At 38.8% G+C, this 21,118-nt stretch overlaps 1 protein-coding gene across 4 annotated transcripts in view; it reads right to left on the minus strand.

Moving 5' to 3' along the window:
* Positions 1 to 1,051: 1,051 nt before the first annotated feature.
* sema3b (sema domain, immunoglobulin domain (Ig), short basic domain, secreted, (semaphorin) 3B) overlaps positions 1,052 to 21,118 on the minus strand; it is a 106,430-nt gene continuing 86,363 nt past the window's right edge. For all 4 annotated transcript variants that reach the window (XM_078949551.1, XM_078949552.1, XM_078949553.1 and 1 more), the window contains 14 exons: positions 17,146 to 17,265; positions 16,520 to 16,613; positions 16,304 to 16,423; positions 16,041 to 16,183; positions 15,820 to 15,934; positions 13,707 to 13,776; positions 13,445 to 13,589; positions 10,353 to 10,572; positions 10,175 to 10,266; positions 7,119 to 7,160; positions 6,795 to 6,952; positions 6,629 to 6,684; positions 5,195 to 5,334; positions 1,052 to 4,323 (listed from right to left, as the gene is read on the minus strand). In XM_078949551.1, the coding sequence (XP_078805677.1) occupies positions 3,811 to 4,323; positions 5,195 to 5,334; positions 6,629 to 6,684; positions 6,795 to 6,952; positions 7,119 to 7,160; positions 10,175 to 10,266; positions 10,353 to 10,572; positions 13,445 to 13,589; positions 13,707 to 13,776; positions 15,820 to 15,934; positions 16,041 to 16,183; positions 16,304 to 16,423; positions 16,520 to 16,613; positions 17,146 to 17,265 (2,028 nt within the window). In that variant the 3' untranslated portion in view covers positions 1,052 to 3,810. The remainder of the gene's footprint in view (positions 4,324 to 5,194; positions 5,335 to 6,628; positions 6,685 to 6,794; positions 6,953 to 7,118; positions 7,161 to 10,174; positions 10,267 to 10,352; positions 10,573 to 13,444; positions 13,590 to 13,706; positions 13,777 to 15,819; positions 15,935 to 16,040; positions 16,184 to 16,303; positions 16,424 to 16,519; positions 16,614 to 17,145; positions 17,266 to 21,118) is intronic.

Genomic DNA, 21,118 nt, shown 5'->3' on the forward strand with positions numbered 1-21,118 from the left:
CTTTCATAGAATACCTGTAAATAATGTCTAAGTAGAGAATGTTTTGTTGAAAGAAACATGCACAGGTCTTGTGCTCTGAGCAACAGCTTGTTATTCATTCATTGATTCATTCATCTTCTTCCGTTTATCCCTTTCGGGGTCACGGGGCTGCCGGAGCCTATCCTGGCCACTTATGGGCGAAGGCAGGGGACACTCTGGACAGGTCGCCAATCTGTCGCAGGTTCTTATTCAGTTATAAAATATGAGGTCTGTTAGGCCAGAATGATCCAAAATAGATTGTACCTCTATGTGGTAAAGGTCAGATCAGGATCTTTCCTGTGGGGTTTTTGTCATTACAAGGGTCTATTTCTATCTATACTTTGAGTTGAGGTTTTTAGGAGCAGATGAATAAATGCTGTTGAAAAAGATCTTATTTGTTAGATGTGATCCAACACGTCCCACAAATAGAAAACTAAGTGGCCAACATGGGGAGATGTCAAACTGCCACCATGTGGTCAACCATAGAATGCATGATTTTGATGTAAACAAACTGTAATAAATCATTATTTATAACAGAAACTTTACTTTAAATTTTGTAGGGTTTTTCTTTTTGTTCAAAAGTTAAAATATTTTTTCAACATTCTGGTCCCTTTTTAACCCTTGTGCTATCTTAGATGACCCCACCCTTACTTTGACGTGTTCTCCCTACCATGACAAAGGTGAATAAAGGTGGAAAGATTTCATCTAATCCATGGACACCAGTGAAGATCACAAATCATTGAAGAAAAAAGGTTCAGCACACTGTCTAGTGGGTCTAGATGACCCAACTCCCAATGTTAAAGTGCCTAGGATAGCACAAGGGTTAAAACTACATAAGCAATTATATTAAACCAGTGAATGTTTTAAATTTAAATTTCAAATCAATGATTTAAATAAGATGTGATTAGATCCATTAAAAAAACACATAGCAAAGGCCTTTTTTTAATATAGACCTATTTTATTTTACATATTATTAGGTAGTTACATTTTATTTAAATAATCTTTAAAAAATAAAATAATAAAACATGCCGTGTTGAAGTAACTGCATATTTTTATTGTGTTAATCAAAAACAATTTGACATGACATTTCACAAAGACCTGGGAGTATTACAGTGCACCAAGGTAACTTTGGCCTTCCCTATATGAATGTTCAACTACAGACGTCTCTAAACCCTCTGTTCACCTGCCAGTATTTACAACAGTCTGCTCCTTTTCCAACTGTTTACACTCAAACACACTCAAAGCACGCACATACATTACTCCAATGCAAGAGCACACACACACAAGCCTAGGATTTAAATCAATCATGTGGGATGGGAAATGTGTCTCCGATGTTTGAACATCAGACTTTTTGCTGGACACTTTCTTCTGGAAATGCCTCCCTGTCAGCACAAAAACTGTTGAAGATGAGTCATCAGACAATGAAAAAACAGATGAAAATCTACATTTGTAAGAAAATAAAAACAAAATCACGACAAGGCAGCTTATTTTTGCACATAAATACTACAGAATAATAATATTAACAGTAATATTTATCAGCAGTGTGCTGTGTTTCCCTCTTTCTTTCTTGTCATTGTCAAACGCATTAGCCACTAACATTAGACATGCAATTTCAAGCGCTAAGAAACAGTTGGCTTAAAAAAAACAAGAGGACAACCAGGCAAGTTTGATGCCACCAGAACAAGCTGTAGTTAAAAAACTAAGCAGTTTGTAACCACAGTCTACGAGTGGAATGTTTTTTGTGATGTAAATGCAGACACATGTAATGATCATAGTTTGTCTCCAACTCCACGGGTAAATCCTGACCGTCTGGGTGTGGTGTCAGAATTCCTTTTAATAGTCACCTCCGTTTAAAGAGTTAAACATCCCAGACATAAAATACAACAAACTACAAGAATGAGTCCACACATGGATGCAGTCGGTGCTGCTTTCTGTCTACACAGGTCGTGGATGAATTATTGAACTTCTGCTAAATACAACTTTTTCCAGTTTTATTAAAATGATAGAACAGCAGCACAATCGGACCATATTTTCTACATATAAACCATATTTAAATGTCATGGCTGCAAAGCATAAATGCATAATTTAAGCTACCGGCGTTCTTTCATGGAGAGATACAGACCAAACATTTAGGGTTTTTTGTACCACAGGTGGCCTTTTCATCCAAACAACAGACACTAGAGGGCAGCCTACACACAACATGTTAGCAAAATCAGCAAATAAAGTTACTGTACAGAAAATACACACAGAGAAAAGACATGGAGAAGGAAGACTCTAAACGTTTCATTATGTAGAGATGAAATCCTCAACAGTGTCTATTTTTTTTATTTCTGTTTTTTTTCATGTTTTAGCAAACAGTGGAAATGTTTTCAAGCAGCAGAGAAAAGCCGTGTTCTGTGCATTTCACCGTACCAAACTAAGGATCGGGACTGCACACACTTCATTTTACTTGCATATCTTTTTTTTCTTTCTTTTTTTTTTTTTTTTTTACCAGAAACAACTTATGTAAGAACAGTGTAAAAGAAAAGAAGTACCACTAAAAATATATTTATATAAAAATCAGTCTCACTCATAAATATCATGCTAATATATATACTGTACTGTCGCCCAGAAACATGGGTTGTCAAATGGAGTCCGCTAAAATCCTTTCTGTTCCCCCTCATCCTGCTATCAAATTCATTTCACGCCCCTTTGTTTGTTGAAGAATTGTGGATGCATAAAGTTTTGAGGGGGGAAAAAAAATCAGCTTTAGAGAGTTTCTTTATTTAAATTAAGGGGTTAGTTTTGCATCAATTAAAGATTTTATGTTATCTGAGACTGTGTGCGGTTGATGTCTTATATCACTTTATGGAATGGGAGTTTTTCACCTGTTCACTAATGAGTTGTTTGACCAGAATCTATCCACTCCAGTCCATCTGCTCTTTGACAACCTGCGATTTACTGTTGTTAGATGGAACAGCTTCAATGTGAAACTGTCAAATGAAAAGGACAAAAAAAGGAAAAGACTAGTTTTCTAAGATGCTGATGTGTTCTACAGGTGCTGGTGTCTCTGTTCGATTGCATTATGTAGCACACGTGACTTGTGGGCTGGAAACATGTGCACCAAGAAGACCACAGGAAGACGATCAATTCATTTAAAAAGGTTCCGGAAAAAAAGACGTCAATCTGTTTTTGTTTTTTTTGTCTACATGCTTGTGCAATTCAACTTAAATAGTCATTGTTTCTCTCCACTTTTTAGCCTTTCATGGGTTTTTCCACATTGCTCTGTGTTTTCTCCATCTGAGCATGCAACGCTGGTGTGAAATCTTCTCCTAAATTGCAACCTGTAATGAAGTTCATCCCCAGTTCTGGGGTGGAGTTACAGTGGTGTTGTCCAGAGAGTAGGCTTGTGCACAGTGAGCACAGGAGGTCAAGTCTGGGATATGCTGTGTGAACACATCTTCAAGCATCAGAAAAGAGAATAAATAAGAGGAGGAAAGGTTTCCCAAATTTAAAGGTGGATTTTCTCCCAGGTGTCTGCCAGTACTTTACCATACTACAAAAACTAAGTAAAGGGATCGTGCAGAATCAACTTGAGCTATAAGGCAGCACATGCAGGAGCTGGTCTCAGGGATGAGGGGTTAGGAAAGGTGTACCATTTAGTGGGACCATCCATAGATAAATATACACAAAAGAAGGGTGCTGTGTACATCTGTGTGTATCTGCATGTGTAAACTCCTCCATCAGTTCACAGTCTCTTTTTCTTTTTTTCCATCAGTCCCACTTTCCTCCTTCCTTTTCTCTCTCTGTGGGTCACTCCCCTGCACTGCGAGGTGCCCGAGGGTTTGGTTTTCCGTCGTGGGTCCTGCGGTTTCTCCCCTTTCGGATTTCCTGCAGATGCTTCCACTTCTTGTTGGGTGGGCGAGCAGCACCACCTACAGGCAGGGTGTCCTTTCCTGGAGCAGGGAAACTCTTGACCCCCTGGGCTTCACCGGCATTCTTGCGGGCCCAAACTTGTTCACAAATCTGGTCAACAGTGTTAAGGTTAGGGTGGTCCACCAGCTGCATGAAGTCCCGGTACCAAAGCTTTTGATTGGTCATTGAAGAGCCGCCTCCACTGCGAGGATCTAATCGGACAGGCGCGTCGGAGGGCAAGTTGGGGATGTGAGAGGATGTTGAAGGTATAACTTCCAAGGTGATGCTTAGCAAAGTTTGGGTGAAGCCGTGCTCCATTGCGTGACACTCATAGACACCAATATCTCTCTTCAGGACCCGACGAATCAAAAGACCCCTGTCTGTTTGCAGGATACGTTCATCTACACGTACCTGTGGACAATAAGAAGCCTTTTGAAGTTACATGTTCAATTTATAACTTCATTGCCAATTTTAGAGTGATTATAAGAAACTATTTATGTAGGCTTAGATGAAAAAAAGTGCAAGAAGTACAACAAACCATCAAATGATGTGGTAAAGACCCACTTTGATCATCTTTTGATCTATTTAAAAGTGTTCTGTGTAAATGTAACAAATACACTTATTTTCCAATATCACTTTTTTGTCTGCTCCTGATTTAATTAAATTCAATTTTATTTATGTAGCCCAATTTCACAACACAGTTGTCTCAACGGCCTTCACGCTGGTAATTTTGTACAAAACAGTCATAAAATACAATAGCTGATTGCTAAACTAAACCAAACAGACCAAGCTAAACTGGGCATCCCTGCAATTACACCTTCCTTCTCAGTGATTCACCACTATTTGAATACAGAAATACTTAGAAATACGATTCTGAGCTTAATTTTCTCAATTTTTGTCCTCTAATATCAGAAAAATGCCACAAGAACACATGGAAAAACACCAAAGACACCATTTTCATTGGAGTGGGTCTTTGAATTACAAGGAAAAACAAGACCTGGCTAGCACTTTAACCTTATAAAAACCATGATGGTGTAAAATCAGAATTTTGTTTTTTAATTAGATAAATTAAAATGTTTGGCCTTTGAACTTCCTGAATTTGTTGGAGCATTGACAGGTGAAGTTTGCTGAATAACAGTTTAACAGTGTCATTTAGCTGGTAATAACTTATTTTAATCAAATACCATGCAAGATGAATCACAACAGTTAAAAAGAAGAATCTCCTGAAAATGTTTGAAGCACTCAATCGTTTTCTTAAAACATCTCCTCTGGTCCTTCTCACCTCTGCTCGTGGATTCTGAGGGTGTTTCTGGAATGTCCACGTTACTTTGGCTTGAAGGGATTTGGGGATACACTCCAAGAATGTGCTGCTTCCCTCAACTCCGTAAAGCTTCCTCTCTGCAACGCGATGCTTATGGTGGTCTGTAGGGGGCGACAGAGACAAAGAAACATCAGATGGAAAACATTGTTCTCACAAAGTGAATAAATAAAAAATCTGTGGACAGGATCAACTGAAATGTGTAATACACTTTGTTCATGGTAAACAAATGCCTTTTTAATGAGCTGCTTGTTTTTTAACTAATATAATTTTTCCATATTCTAATACTGAAATGTATCTTGCCATGGAACTGCAACTGCAAAAAACAAGAGATTTGGGGAATTTTGAGCTATATGAATATAAGAAGTTTTCTTTAAAGGAATTAAAATTTTGCATTTGCTGGCAAAATAAAAAATTCCAGAACCTGAAAGTTGTCTTTTTCAACGCGACTTTAAAAAAAGATATAGGGTTACGGAATCAGAAAAAATAATACCTTTTTTATTTTATAAAAAAAAATGATCCACTGATTAAAATAATAAGAAAAAACAACCTTTAAAACAACAGCAGTTGATAAAATAAAAAAAAAACAAGCGTTCAATCAGCAAAAAAGCTTGCACTTTAGGCTAATTGCATTTTAGACAGTTACTCTGATCTTCATTCATTTTACACAACTCAGCTCAAGTACCGCATGATTTAATCATATTACCCTGCAGCTCCAGTTTGAGTAAGGAGCCTGATTCAATTGTCTGGCAGGGAGACAGATAGTGGCACAAAGCTGGTCCTGTGGTTTGACTGGATGGAGGTCAAAACGGGGGCAAAGAGGGTATTTAAGATATTCAAGATAGTTAGGCACAGAATGAGTAAAATGTTAAAGGGGAGGCTTAAGTTAATCAGAGAGATAAAAGTCTGCTTTTTACTTTTTGCATAAATATTCATCTACGGCTCCAGCCAGCAAGGCCAAGTGGGCCCCACATGGTTTAACAGTGGGCAGAAAATGTGGGCCCGAATCCTTTTTCGTGGTGGCAGTTTCCGTTGTGGCCCCCACCTGCATTTGTCCACACATAGCCCACGTAGTGAACTCTGCTGCTGAGGGTCAGGCAGAGCAAGCAAGCGGCGCTGCCCAGGCAGAGCTCGCTACGCCGTCCACTGGGCATCTGGTTACTGTAGCCAGCCATCCCACTGAGTGCCCACTTGAACCAATGTGGGCAAACACAGGTGGGGGCCACCACGGAAACTGCGGACAAACCCATTCGGGGTGCACATTCTCTGCCTCCTTTAAACTGTATGGGGCCCACTTGGCGCAAGTTTTTAACTAAAAATAAGATTAAGTTTTACTTAACAGATCTACACGATAAGAAACATTAGAATCGGGTTTTAACAATAGTTCTAGAGTAATACCTCCAGAGCAAAGGGTGTTTGGGTCTCCATTCCTCACATCCTGCCGACGGAAGCGCCTGCAAAGAGTTTTACAAATGACTACAACATTCATCTAATTATTTATTTCCAATCTGGCGTTCATTCTTCAGGCTGCTCATGGCTGTTCCAGGCAATCTGAACAACAGACCTCTTTGTGTTTGGCAGGTAGCGAGTGCAGGACGTTCCATCCCAGGCGCAGTAGGGGTCTCGGGCCAGGCAGCATTCAGCACAGGCCTTTCCGTACACACTGCAGCGGTGCAGAGGAACCTGGGCAAGGCCAGTGTCTGAGCCCACATATAGCTGTTGCTGTAAAACCAAACATAGGACATTCTAATGTGATCCACCAGCTCATCAGAATCCAAACTGTGTAGATGCACCTTATGTTCGGATAAAGTAAAGTAAAGTAATTGTTGCCTGAAACAAGTTCTTATCAGACAATATCTAGCAATCTGAAGTAAAGAGACAGACATACCCGTTTAGAGGAGATCTGCATGTTGATGATGGATGAGGGATCCTTAGAAACACAGAGAACACGCCACAGTTACCAAATAGTTGAACATACTGTCCTTCTTTTAATTTGGTCAACAGAATTTGATTAAAAAAACATATTTGCAACATGCAATTTTTCCATTTGAAGATTTAACCTTTTATCCCTTTTAACAAATATTACATGATCATGTGACATCCATCATTGCTTCTTTCATGACCAAGAATCTCAACCGTGGAAACAAAAGTGCATTTATTTGAATTCTCTCATTTGGAATAGCAGGTTGAAAAATACTATATTAACAAAGAAAACATATGGTAATCATTTATTTTCCTTCTTCTATTTAGTTGTATCTCCTTTTGCTGTCATTTGTCTTCTTGGCAGCTCATTTAAGTTCCTTGGGCACTCTAGTTGTGGACTTTGAGCCATTGCAACACTAAGTTTTTTTTCTCTTAGATTTGTGGCGGTGCTTAGGGATTATTTTAATCCTGAAGGAGGACCCAATTACAGCTAAGATTTAGCTGTCAGACAGATGAGATCACATTTGAATCAGAAAACTGGAAAAGTCTGTAGTTTGTGATTAGGTGAAAGACCTCATAGCAAGGATGAAGCATTACCTATTTCTTTGGGAATAGCGGAGGATCAATCTCTTTGCTCCCCCCGACCCCTTATCCCCAAAAATAAAGAGCTACTGGGTGAAAATAGGAATGTTTGAGACCTTTGAAACAAAACACCTTCTGTTTACCTCTGACAATGATGGAATAAGTTGGTTGTGTGATGAAAGCTATCAAACCAAGTGAGTATTACATAATGTGTTCTGTCTAAGCAAATGCGTCAGAGATTGCGCACACTGGTTTTAGTTTGAAATGTCAGACTGCTGTAAAACAGAATCAAGTTGGTGCTTAATTAAAGAATTTTACAGACTATTGAAAATATAGATATTTTTAAAAAAACATCATAAACAATCGTTCAAGACAAGATTCAACGTTTGCTATGAATTATAAACACAAGGTCTTTTATGCAATTTATTATGTGGGTCACTTTTATGTGGTGACTCTTTCAACCATGTTCTTTTCAAGTAGAAATTTACTTTTGCCCGTTATTGTATTGTATTTATTATTGTATTTACCCAAAGCAATTATAGTTGACCAACCAATCACACCACTGAGCAAGCAATGGGTGACAGCAGAGAGGAAGTTAGATGCAGTTTCTGGTGTCCTAAAGCAAGCATGTCCTAAGTCTGGCCCGTGGGCGAAATGTGGCTCTCGTTCAAAATTTTACCGTCCCGCAAGCTCCTGTCATAACATCAATAATATGCGAACCCCAGCACTTTCTAAGAAGTACGATGTCTTGATTGTGATTGACTTAATTGTGTTATAAGCCATTGTAAACACGTGGCAACAAACATGCGACATTCTTGGCTTCTCCGCTCCTTCCTCTTGCACACGCAGCGCACTGACACACACACACATACACATTCTACAACACTTATATAGTTAGTTCATTAGTTAGATAGTTAGTAGTTAGTTGTTGCTGTTATTTGTTAATAAAAATTGCTGCGCTTTAATTGTTACTTGTACTGGTATTCATTTGGGATGCTGCCGCCGGGGGATTTTGTGTGTGTGTGTGTGTGTGTGTGGGGGGGGGGGGTAAACAGCGACACCGCAACTCCTGCTGCTTCATCCCCGCGGTGATCAAAAATCCCACACCGTCACAGCTGTTTTCCAAACAGTGCCTGTGACGCGGCAGTAACACGGCAGCAATATGGTTGTAACAGCACTAACAGGGCTGGTTAAAAAAAAACATACTGGTAAAAGTCACTGAGAGCTGCAGTAGCTTATAGGCACGTTCGTAACCTTTGTGCTATCCTAGCCACTTTACCATTGGGAGTTGGGTCATCTAGACCCACTAGAAAGTGCGCTGAACCTTTTTTCTTCAATAATTTGTGAACCTCACTGGTGTCCATGGATTACATGAAATCTTTCCACCTTAATCCACCTTTGTCATGGTAGGGAGAACACGTCAATGTAAGGGTGGGGTCATCTAAGATAGCACAAGGGTTATACGACTTATGGGCGCCTCCTGTGCTCTGAAACCATGGAGGTCTTCCTCCTTAGTGTCAGATTGGAATAGCGTCAGATAGTCTTCGCCACACACTCTCTCTGTGTCTTCTTCGTTGTCAGTTTGTCCCTCTCATCCTGAGGCAAATTCACTCCTGAGTTTGCGCTGTCCTCTCCGTCACGCAGCAGACCGGCTTTTCCAAACTCGTTGGTGATGGTGGATTTTTTCACACTTCTTTTAACTTGATAGCTGCGTCATTTTCATTTCTTCTTGCATTTTCCATGATGAGGGACGGTTCGTGCTATTCATTCACAAAGCAGGAATTTACATAAAACTTGCGTCTTCCTCAACACATATTCCGTATTCCCCCTGTCTCACTCTTACCCTTTCTGCTCGAGCGCCCCTAGCAGCCATTAGAAAAAATGCATAAATTAGCCGCATGAATAAGCCGCATGGGTGAAAGCATGTGACAAAAGTAGCGGCTTATAATCTGGAAATTACGGTAATTTCTTTCTGTGATCAAAACCACAACAGTTTGGAATTTTGAATAATTTCCTGTTGACATGATTTAAATCTAAATGTTTATAGTTAGCATTTAATTGTGAATAATGTGAATAATATGCATCATGTCACGTGTACCCATATTTAATGTTGACAGAAAACGTTTTTTTCAGACAGATTTCTTTCTTTCTTTTTTTTTGGTCTTCAGATCAGAAATTCACTATTTTTGGTAAAACATTTAGATTTTTTTCTGGTTTATGTGAGGAAAAGAAAAGTATCCCATTGCAATAAACCTTTCATTAAATGTTATTATAAGAATTCAAGAAATGCTGACTGATTGGTTGGCTTTCACACATGTAAACCTCACCAGATCTGGCCCTTTTTATCAAAAGTTTGGCCACCCCCGTCCTAAATTATATAGACTGACGTGATACCTAAATTAAGCTGAAAAAAAATAAATGCATCAAAACAGGGCTTACTTTGAAGACTTCCAACTCCTCCAGAAGAAGCTCTTCCATGTTGTTCCAACTTTCCTTGGGAACATTGATCACCTTCAGCACTGTCCCTTTGTCTAAAAAACATACAGGTATGGTTTCATTTTTCTTTACTTTTTTCTTTTTAATCACATGCAAAACTGAGAAAAAGCAAAGTCTTTACCTGTCCCAATAAACATGACATCATACTGTCCGTCAGCAGCATTGACTCTGTCCACAGCGATCTGCGTGAAGCTGTAGTCCACATTAGTTCTGACAAAAACAGGCCGTCGGCTCATGGGATACACTGGGTTGTACATCAGAGGGTGGTGTCGTGCAAACTGGATCACATCATCTGGGAAACCCTTTGTGGACTCAAAGCTGCCAAACGTCTTGCTTGGACACTAATGAAAAAGAGAATAATTTGATTTTGAGCTTGCATTTCTGGCTTCAGTGAAGTGCAGTTTGCTGAATTTGTGGTTTAAGGATCAAACAGTTCACTTTTCTGACTCATACGATCAATAAAGACCTGTAGTTGATGTGCAAATTGAAAGTTTGTTTTTTGTGTGTGATGCGAAGTGAAAGCTATGACTCCTCTGCTGTTTAGTTTGATCAAAACAATAAACAACAAATTTAGACAGTCACAGTGAGGTGTTAATGCCAATGTATGTCTCAATGACGTGAAAAGGCAATTACTACAGGCCAGAGTGCAACCTCTAGCTTTAATTAAAGAAATCGTCCTGGTTTAGGTGTACTATAGCTGGCAAGGCCGGTGCCTTATGTTCTGGGGTCAGGGGGACTGGTGACAATGTTAAAGCTGTCTGTCAACTGTTCTTGTTTGACATTTAGTTTGGGTGTTTGTGGGGGGGTTGGCAAGCCTCAGACACACCTTTGGCATTATACTTCTTAAGTGGAACCTCCCCTTACAGTATGTTTGCTGTGCGGTGGTGTCCATACTGCATTCTACCACCAAATTTGAGTTCCATCTATACTGTGTGTTTATTCCAACCCTTGATACACACTTATTGACAGACTCATTGTTGCTGATCCTCTGTCCCCTTCCCTTCTCTTGTGAGGAGAGCCAGGGGGTGGTACGATGGTGGAGTTTGGGTCCCCTGGGCCTGGTTGCATCTGCACGTAAAATGGAGGTCCCTGAGGTCTCAGGCCAATCTATAAGCCAGGCATCACATTGCATCTGAGGTGGGGGGGTGTTCATGTTCCTGCGGGACTGGTTCTGGCCTTATCCAATCTGTTTTCCATTGATGCCTATTTAACTGGAGCCTGATCAGTTCATTCCTTTTTCTTTCTGTTGAGGAGTTGGACCTCCTACTCTAGTTGGTGTCCCCTTCCTGGGCGGGGTGTGTGGAGGTTTTTTTTTTAAGCCGCCTTCTGGATGTCCTTGGTTCATCACTGGTGTTGATGTCGGGTTGTGCTAAATATTCCAGTGGTGTCAAAGTCCTCATCTGGGTCTTCTAGGACATCTAGATGAGTGGGGAAATGTACTGGACCGTGGTGTGGAGATTGGGTCTTTAAGTTGTTACTATCTGTACTCCTGTGCCCCCTTACTCTATTCTGGTGGGGGCTTTTATGGTGGACCCTCAGGCACTGTTTCTGGGTGCCAGTTTGCTCCTTAATGGAAGGATCTGGGGGGCCCTCACCACATTGATGCTGTACTGTCTGCTGTGGGCTCTGTGCGGGAGTTCTGGGAGCCCACCTTTTTTCATATCCCATAACATCAATGTAGATTTTAGTAAACATACACTCATAGATGTTTGTGAGTTAAAATGCTATCATGACTCCCCTGGAGAGATAGTAGTTCCTCTTCCATGGATTATTGGAGTCTGGATTGTTCAAAACTGACTAGGGACATGTCACCCTTGCACCAACATGGTTTGCATGCAGGTATGACATATTTTTGACAGGTTTTTGTGTTTTGTACATGAGTTAATCTGCACATATTACATGCATTTATGTGTGGGTCTGCATTAAGCATGTGCATGGGGGTTTTCTGCAGTCAATTGTTATATTTGTGTTCATTTGTCTTTGTACAGATATTTATGTGTGTTGATGTGGGTGCATCAATCAGATCCCTGGTAAACATTTTAATGTTTCAACAATAATGACAAACCACGAGCAATGTTTGAGGACTTTTATGTTCATTCTTTTTTATTCCTAATCCAGTTTTTTATGTATTTCAGTGACCTACCACCCAATTTTACATTGCCCCTCTCTCTTACCCATGCTATCCTCCTCATTGCCCTAAACCACAGGTGTCAAGCTCCAGGCCTCAAGGGCCGGTGTCCTACATATTTTCTAACCAACCTGCCATTGAAGCTCCTTATTGGCTAAACACACCTGATCCAGGTAATCAACAGCAGATGAGGCAGGATTTCTGAAAAACCAGCAGGAAGCCGGTCCTCGAGGCCTGGAGTTTGACACCCAAACTATTGAAACTTTGAAAGAATTTACAATATGACAGAATAAAAAATTATAGTACAATTATACATTAGTGTAATTTTATGTCTTATCTTATTAATGTAAAAAAACTCATGTATTTGTCTTGCTGAAACATGAATTTTACTGAGAAATCAGACTCTGTTCTGCAGGCAGTTCTGCATAATTTCTCATGTAAGCGAGGTGATAAAACGTGCCATGGTTTATGGTCGGTCAAATATGCTTACTCTTCTTCACATATACAAAGGGAATTGTTCTACTGCGAAAAAGCTGAAGCTCAGCAGTACAAGTCCTGCTGACACCACATTTGCGTGCTTAGCAGAATCTAATTGCCCCAATATTGATTTGGAGGATTATGGAGAAACAAGTGTAAAATGCTGAAAACTGAAGTGTCTGCGTGAAAAAAATTAATAAACATAAGGAAGGGCTTTAAAAAAATGAAAAACAAACTCAACTGAAAACTGAAGCATTAGAAATAGAAAATAATGAGTTTATTAAATCTATGTAACTGCATGTAAGCTGTGGTCTTAGGTTTACAGCACCAAGATGCTCTGCAGCCACAATCCAAACTGTTGTCACATAACACAATTTTGAATTGACTACTGTATTTTATTTCACCTAAAATTGGTTAACGCACTTTTTGCAAACCAATTAAAGTTATTTTAATACAAGAATAAAAAAAAAAAGATTAATTTGTGAGGTCTTTGCTCTGTTTAGGTTTGAGGTGAGTATCTCAGTACAGGGATGAAAAGTTTTACTTGATTACATTCCACCATTTGTACCTCTTTAAGCAGCTTTGCTCAAGTGTGGCTATTGACATACCATTCCTGGGCGGGGATATGGGACCTTTCCCTGGAAAGGGACCCACTGGTAGTTAGGTCCCTCTTTGTGAGCAAAGGGCCCCAGGAAGGCCCTTCGGATGTCATTCATTGAGTAAAGACACACGGCTGAGCCTTTGAATACACTGCTGTTGGGGGACAAAGAGAGCACGCGATACGAAATGCATGAGTTAAAATTGTTTTGTTTTTTTCCATGAACTTTCTGTCTTAGCTGCATAGTGGATGTGTGTAGGAACCTGTCTGACCTGGAAGTGGAGAAGACCGCGTAGACCAGAGGGTGCTTCCTGTCTCTGGTCTGCAGCAGGAACACGTCGCCTGGGGACGGACACACACAGTCAGGTCAGGTGGCGACAGCCCAAAGGTTTGCACAAAGATAAACAAATGCCCGTGGAAAAGTCTAATCCCTTTTAAGAGAGGTTTCCCTGATTGCTGGGGGTCATGACATAGAACTAAATCCACCGTGGCTAAACTCAAAATGGTAAAACTAATGTCATGTTCTACTTTGCAGGTTTCATCCTGCTATATGTTATTTTTTGGTTTCAAAATCCATTTATGATAAGGAAAATAATTAGCTTGATCCACAAGTAGCTAAACTGATTTAAGCAAGATAGTAAAATATACATTTTTATCTAGAAAAAGGTTTTGCCAAACAGTCTTAGACTTTCTGCTGCAGGTGTGGTCATTAACAGACTGTCAAGATAAGAGCCTCGTTGTTCATATATGGGAATGTGACTGACAGATGCAGCCTGAGGTGGGGTTAGAGTTTGGACAAAGTTTTTACGTAGTTAACCTTTTCACTTTGTCATGAGATGAGCACAAAGGCAGATCATATTATGGCCCCCAGATACGGTCAGACAGAAACATCTTTAGAGACTCATGGAGCTGCTGGGTAAACCGCATGACTGCAGGTTCGACAGATATTACGCAATCAACAGTTCTGCCCTGAGCAGAGGCCTCCTGTTCAGATCAAGACAAAAAAAGAAAACATCCCGTGTTTTATATGAAATAATATTTACTCTCATACATTTTTATACAGATTTCTTCAATACCAATAAAGTTCATTAAGTTTATTTTCTTATATTGGTGTTTCTATTTAAAGGCAAAAAAAACACCTATTGAATTAAAAACATATTGAATGACTCAGAGATGTCATCAGGCATTAAAAGAAAAGCTTTAACAATGCGATGACTTGTTTGTCCTCCAAAAATTACATTCTTCTCTGCAACGGTCTCGTTATAATTTTGCCAAAATAAGAAGGGACGTTTTAAAGTGATCCAAAAAGAGACCCCCTGGGTTTCCAGATAAGACATCACTTTTCACAGTGAATACACAAGTTGTGGCAAATTTCTTAGAAATAAGTACGTTTTAGAGTAATTTAATGTAATTAGCAGGCAGAGCAAAATAAAAAGCCAGACACATCCAATTTCTTTTTCTATTTCTTTTAGTTATTTTTGTCTTTTCATCACTCCCACCATAAGTGAAGGAAAGTTTGTGAATAGATGAATGTGACTGTAAAGCACAGGTAGAAAAATGCTGTGTCAGCACACATATCCCACATTTATGGGTTAAAAAAAGTTATTCTTACTAAAGACTGTTTCATATTAATTACAAGCAGGCAGTCAGCGGTTTGCAGAGATACACATGAAAATAAATCCTGAAAAAAAACAGTTTAAATAAAATATACCATTATTTTAGATCAAAACAGCTGCAGATAACGGACAAAAATGAGTAACTTGGACTTTAAGGGGAGGGAACACAAGAGTATTTTAAAAGTTTTAATTTTGTATTATATGAACCTTGAATTTGTGTGTTGTATATTTCTACAAACATGAAGGAAGGTTAGATTTTTGAGACACTTACAGGCCTAACTGTGTTCATTTGTGAGCTGAGTTTTACCCGCTGACAAGTCATTTTTTTCATTCATACACATTGCATTTATAAAGCCACAATTCAGTTGCCTTAAAAATGTAACTCAGAAAATTCTAACTTTGACTTCATTGAATCAAATTTATTAAACAGTTTAAAAGATTTTTCTTCAAACTTTTTCTCAGCAGTCCATTATTTATAAACTTATTTATAAACGCACTCTAACTTCGTATTCTTTATTAAAATAAAAAACTCCTTGTTTTAAGTCATGTGCAGAGAAAATCTAAGTCATATTAGGAGCAAAGCATACATGTCTCTTTAGATCTTGGTATCATCATTCAGTCATATTAGACAAAAATCTGAAGGTTAGTTGTATAAATTTTATTTTTTTCAAATACATTCCTGAATTTATACGCGTTTTTGCTCTCACTGTCTTCTTGGTAACTGGTTAACTAAGCATCTATCTGCAGCTGATAGTTCAGGGTAACTTACGTAGCTCGTCGAAGTATGTGTCACTGCCATCAGCTCCAGGAACTGAGCAAATGAGACGAGTCTTGAGGAATGTTGTCCACTTGTTCACCAGACTTCGCTGCCCGCCCAGATCATTCTGATTAAAACAAAATCTTTGTGTATGAGCCAATGACAAATAAACAACACTATACGACTTGTCTGGATTCCTGTGCCTAAAAACCTGAAAAAGAATAAACAGTTACCCTGCAGAGCTGTCCAATTCTTGAGTAGGTGGACTTTCCTAAACCCTGAGCTTCAACTGCAGTCTCACGGAAGAAGAAAAAGACCTTGTCATCGTCAGGATTTTCACTCTCAGGGACCCAAAACGACCCAACAAACTTTGGTTCTGTTAGACAGGAACCAACAGAAACAATGTCAGTATGTTGCTTAAAAAAGGTCAGTATAATTTGTTCTTTCTGAAAATTAAAGAATTTGAGAAAAAGTTGGAATAAATGCACAAACAAACCATTAAGCCAGCGTGAGTCGTGCTGTTCAGTGCGAATGGAGGGACGTTTCCCCAGACTCCTGAAGATGGTGAAGTCTCGCCCCATCAGGTCTGTGGCCACACCTGCATAGAGCTCATCACCTAGGAGATAGAAAGAATCACAACTCTATCCATATTTTTATGCCACCAAATCAACATGTCTCACAATAGGGGAAAGTAGATCATTAATCTCCCTACCAATAAGTACAGATGCAGCGTTGTGTCGAGGATCATAGGGGCTCTTTCCTTTCCCATCCTCCACCTTAGATGGATCGATCCTGAACACGTGGTCCTGTTAAAGAAGGAAACCAGGAAGAGTTTTTTTTTGTTAGATAGTAATGTTTCATTTAATTTTGCTAGATGATCTTTGTTAGATAGTAATGTTTCATTTAATTTTGCTAGATGATCTGTTAATGTTTAGGGTTATAATCCCAGGTTTCAGATGTTTGGACATTTCCATTACATTACATTTTACCTTCTAACCAATGTCAGCACAAACTAAAGTTTGACTTGTGTTTTGTCAAACTGCACTCTGCAGGCAGGATTCAATAATGAAAAAACATAAATATCCCCATACAAACTATTCTGAACATATTTGCTTCATGTTTAATCTTGCAGGTTGTATTTATTTATTTATTTATTGTATTTAACCTTTATTTATCCAGCCAAGAAAGATTAAGAAAATAAATTCTTAATTCTTTTTTTCAAAAAGGCAAGACCATTGGTTTAAAAAAAACATGCATAAACACTTTTATCAATTCATTTTTTTATGATATTAGTATATGTAAAGTGTTTGTCGTGGTTTTGTTCTGTTTATTCCTCACCTCCATCTTATTTCCCACCTCCACATAGGCACAGGTTGGATGGAAAGCCCCTGTTCCACAGGCGTACAGATGGGTTCGGTTGTAATGGTGCACAATCTTCACATAGTTCACACAGTCGGACTGAAAGACAGACACACACACACACGTTAAGTTTCTAACAGTGTGTGACACTGTGATCTCTGTCTTTTGTCCTGAAACATCTAAGGTTAATCCAACTTGATAGCATTTTGTACATATTAGAGTTCTTCTGTTCACGGTCAGCTTTTTTTGTTGTTGAACTAGGACTGTATTTTGACTTAGTGATGTACATTCCTCACATAGTTCTGTGCTCTCTTTGCCTGTGACAAATCCTAAGCTTTCTTTTGTGTCCCCTCTGAAAACACTCCCATGCCTCTGGGAGTATCAAAGCTGAAAACTGGTCAATTGAAGCTATATGTTTAAACCAGCAATACTTTTTCATTAAGATCCCATGAAAATTGTTTTTTGTGTGGTGTTTCTAACATGTCTTTGTGGCATTTTTTCCATGATCGAGGACATATATAAAGAAAATGAATAAAAACAGTGTGTTTAAGTATGTCTGTATTCAAATTGTAGTGAATCAGGAGCAGACATAAAATGTCATTTGAAAAAGTACTCAGTTATGATGTACAAATTACAATCAGCAGGCCTCAAGTTCACTGTTCTCCAGTTGTAAACTGGAACCTTGTGCGTCATTGTTTTCCTCATCTTAGCTGGCATCAGGCTGAAAACTGCACGGCTGAATAGAACCAATATTGCTCGACATTTGTGTTGCTCCGCTAATGTTAGGTTGGGGTTGTGAAGGGCTGTAAGCTAGCGAAAGAGAGTGTAAACAAAGGGATGATGGGAAATGAGCGCAGGCTTACTCCCCTGCCAGCAGTTATCAGAGGTAAATTTCTGATGAACCTTTGCTGCTCTGCAGAAACTATGTCGTAGGAAAAATGACACGGGTGTTTTGATTTGGGCTACAAACTAATAATAATTAAAAGCCCACTGGGAATGCTTTTATAATTGATCAAAAGGTGATCGGAGTGGGACTTAGATATGCAATTTTCAGTAAGTGTAACTTTCATTTAGGATAGTCTTTTTTTTTCTTCTTTTTTTAAACCAGAAATAAAAGAAGACTTTCTTTCTTCTCACTGCTCCTTTCCAATCAGGAAGATGTATGGATTTCTGTTGTATTGAATATTAATGTTGTGGCACTTTTTGTGAAAGTTTCTACTAAATCAGCAATATTTATTAAGACCAATTGAAAGAAAAATCACATTTATAAATTAGTAAGTGGTTGTAAAGCCAAAAAACAAAACAGAAATCTGTTTAAAAATGCTTAGATAGATAAAAAAATACCAGATAAAAAAATACTTCAGAGATTCAACTTTATAGGGAATAATTTTCATGCTAGAAAGGCGTGTGCATTTAATGCACAGCTACTTTCAGGCATTAACATTAGAAATGATATTAAAGTTTCCATTTACTTCCATTATAGCCAGTTTTTACTGTCTTTTAAGTGTTAGGTAGATCTTCTTAATGCGCATCGGTCACAACTCAGCAGGAAAACAAACTAAAACTGTTCAAGTTTCAGTATATAAATTCAGCAAAAAACAAAGTGAAATCTTGTCAAATCAGCCGTTACAAAGTTTGATTTTAAAATATGGTTATAAAATGCAGCCATAAATTTTCAACCGTTAGTCACTGTTGCTCCACAAAAGAATCCCACAGTGTTTCTGTCAGAGAAAGCACTTTCCTCTAAACTACAACATGAACCCATTGATTGTCACTGATTAAACATGTGCAGGTTGATTCACATTTAATATACTTTTAATGGACACAAACCCACATGTGCCAAAATAGACTCATCCTCCACCTTTGTAAATAAAACAGATATTTGTCAGCTAATATTTAGGCTATTAAGAAGATCTACTTTTACAGGACAAGTTGAGTAAAAAAAGAACATCTAAAGGTCTATTATCTATAAATGTTGACCATTAAAAAAAGTAACGTTAGTTTTGCTATAAACGAAAATTGTCAAACATTAATAAAACGGGCTGCACGGTGGCGCAGTGGTTAGCGCTCTTGCCTCACAGCAAGAAGGCCCCCAGTTCAAGTCCCGGCTGGGGGACGTGAAAAACAGAACATCAGTGGGGGACCTTTCTGTGTGGAGTTTGCATGTTCTCCCCGTGCATGCGTGGGTTCTCTCCGGGGTCTCCGGCTTCCTCCCACCATCCAAAAACATGCTTCATAGGTTAATTGGCAACTCTAAATTGACCATAGGTGTGAGGGCGGGAGTGAATGGGTGTGTGAGTGAGGACATTCTACCCTGCAACAAACTGGCAACTTGTTCAGGGTGTCCCCTCTGCCTTCGCCCAAAAGTGGCCGGGATAGGCTCCGGCAGCCCCGTGACCCCGAAAGGGATAAAACGGTTAAGAAAATGAATTAATTAATTAATTAATTAATTAATTAATTAATTAATTAATTAATTAATTAATTAATTAATAAAACGTTTATTTTTTTCAAACTATTAAATGTTAACTGTGGTTTTGTTAAGCTTTTACTTCCAGTGTTCTCAGCAAGTTTCATGCTTTAGCTCCTTCAGACCAGCTTCACTTTTACTTTACATGACAGTGATTGTGTCTGCAGGTGTCAGAGAGCATCAAACAGCGAGGCACTCAACATTTCTTTGAAGTAACAAAAGAGAAGCAGAGCAAAAGGAAGGGAACACAATAGATCCTAGGCAGACTTTGAAAATACCCCAATGCAGGAAGAAGAACGTGGAAGGTGAATCATGCCAGCCATCTATTCCCTCTCAGTGTGTGCGCAAGTCGTGGTAGTGAGCTGTTAAATGGTTCACCGAGCGACCTTTGACCTACCACTGACTCATTAGTTGAAACAGTCAGAAAACAGCAGGCTGTGACCTCATGGTGGCCGGAGCTCTGAGTCCTGGCGTCATGTGTCCTGAAGCTGTATTGTTCTGTCAGGACCTTCTTTTTCTCATTTACTCCTCTGTCTATAGATCATTAACACCAATCAACAATGTGTTACTGCAACTCCTAACTGCTACACATAAAACAGACACATTTAAGCTATTTTTAGGTTCTTGATATAGGCTTTCTTTAATTTTGCTCCACTTTTTATCATTATCATCAAGGACATTGTTCTAATTGAAACGTTTTTCTCCGTTTAAGACTTTTAATATGAACCTTAACAAAGGTAACTGCCTGCCTGTGAGGGTTTGTTGGGCTGAAATGCTGGTGAGCATTAGATAACCATTAGACACACAACACAGCACAGTCTAAAGGACAGTGAATACCTTACATCTCCTTTGTTGATCTGTGCAGTGTAGCAGTGTTGACATTTGTTTGTTGTATTTCACCACAGAATGGACTCATTTCTAGACAATATCAACCTGCACTCCACGCAAAAATGTCAATATTACATTTTTCTCCGTATTGATGTAAGATGGTATGTAGTAATTGCAAAAACAAAGATAAATATTTTGGTTTATTTTCAACTATACGGCACCTAAAGTTTGAGCAAAAAATGTAAAAACTTTTGGTGTCGAAGACTTTTATTAATGTTAAAACATAGCTTCTGTAAAACACATTTTTCCTTTCTGAAAGTTTTCAAACTGGACCAATAAAAACAATATCCATAAAATGTCTAGTAATATTTTGTAGATTTTTTTTCTGCTCCAAACATGTGTCTCCATTTAAAACAGGCTTTCCAACGATAATAGCTTAATTGGAGACTGAGGGAGATGAGCCTGTGACAGCACCTAGTGGCGCCTTTTCCTATGGGCAATGAGGGCACACGCTGCACTGAAATATGCACCAACAATTATTTTGTTGTTTTTCAAGTTTTTTTTTAAAGTTATTTTAACAGTTAATTGATCTTTGATGAAGATTCAAATTTGCGTCAGTGAGATATCTTTGTCGTAAATGACTATTTTTCCCTTTTT

This window comes from Oryzias latipes, chromosome 7, assembly GCF_053564925.1.
Source record: "Oryzias latipes strain Hd-rR chromosome 7, Olatipes_Hd-rR_3.1".
NCBI lineage: Eukaryota > Metazoa > Chordata > Actinopteri > Beloniformes > Adrianichthyidae > Oryzias > Oryzias latipes.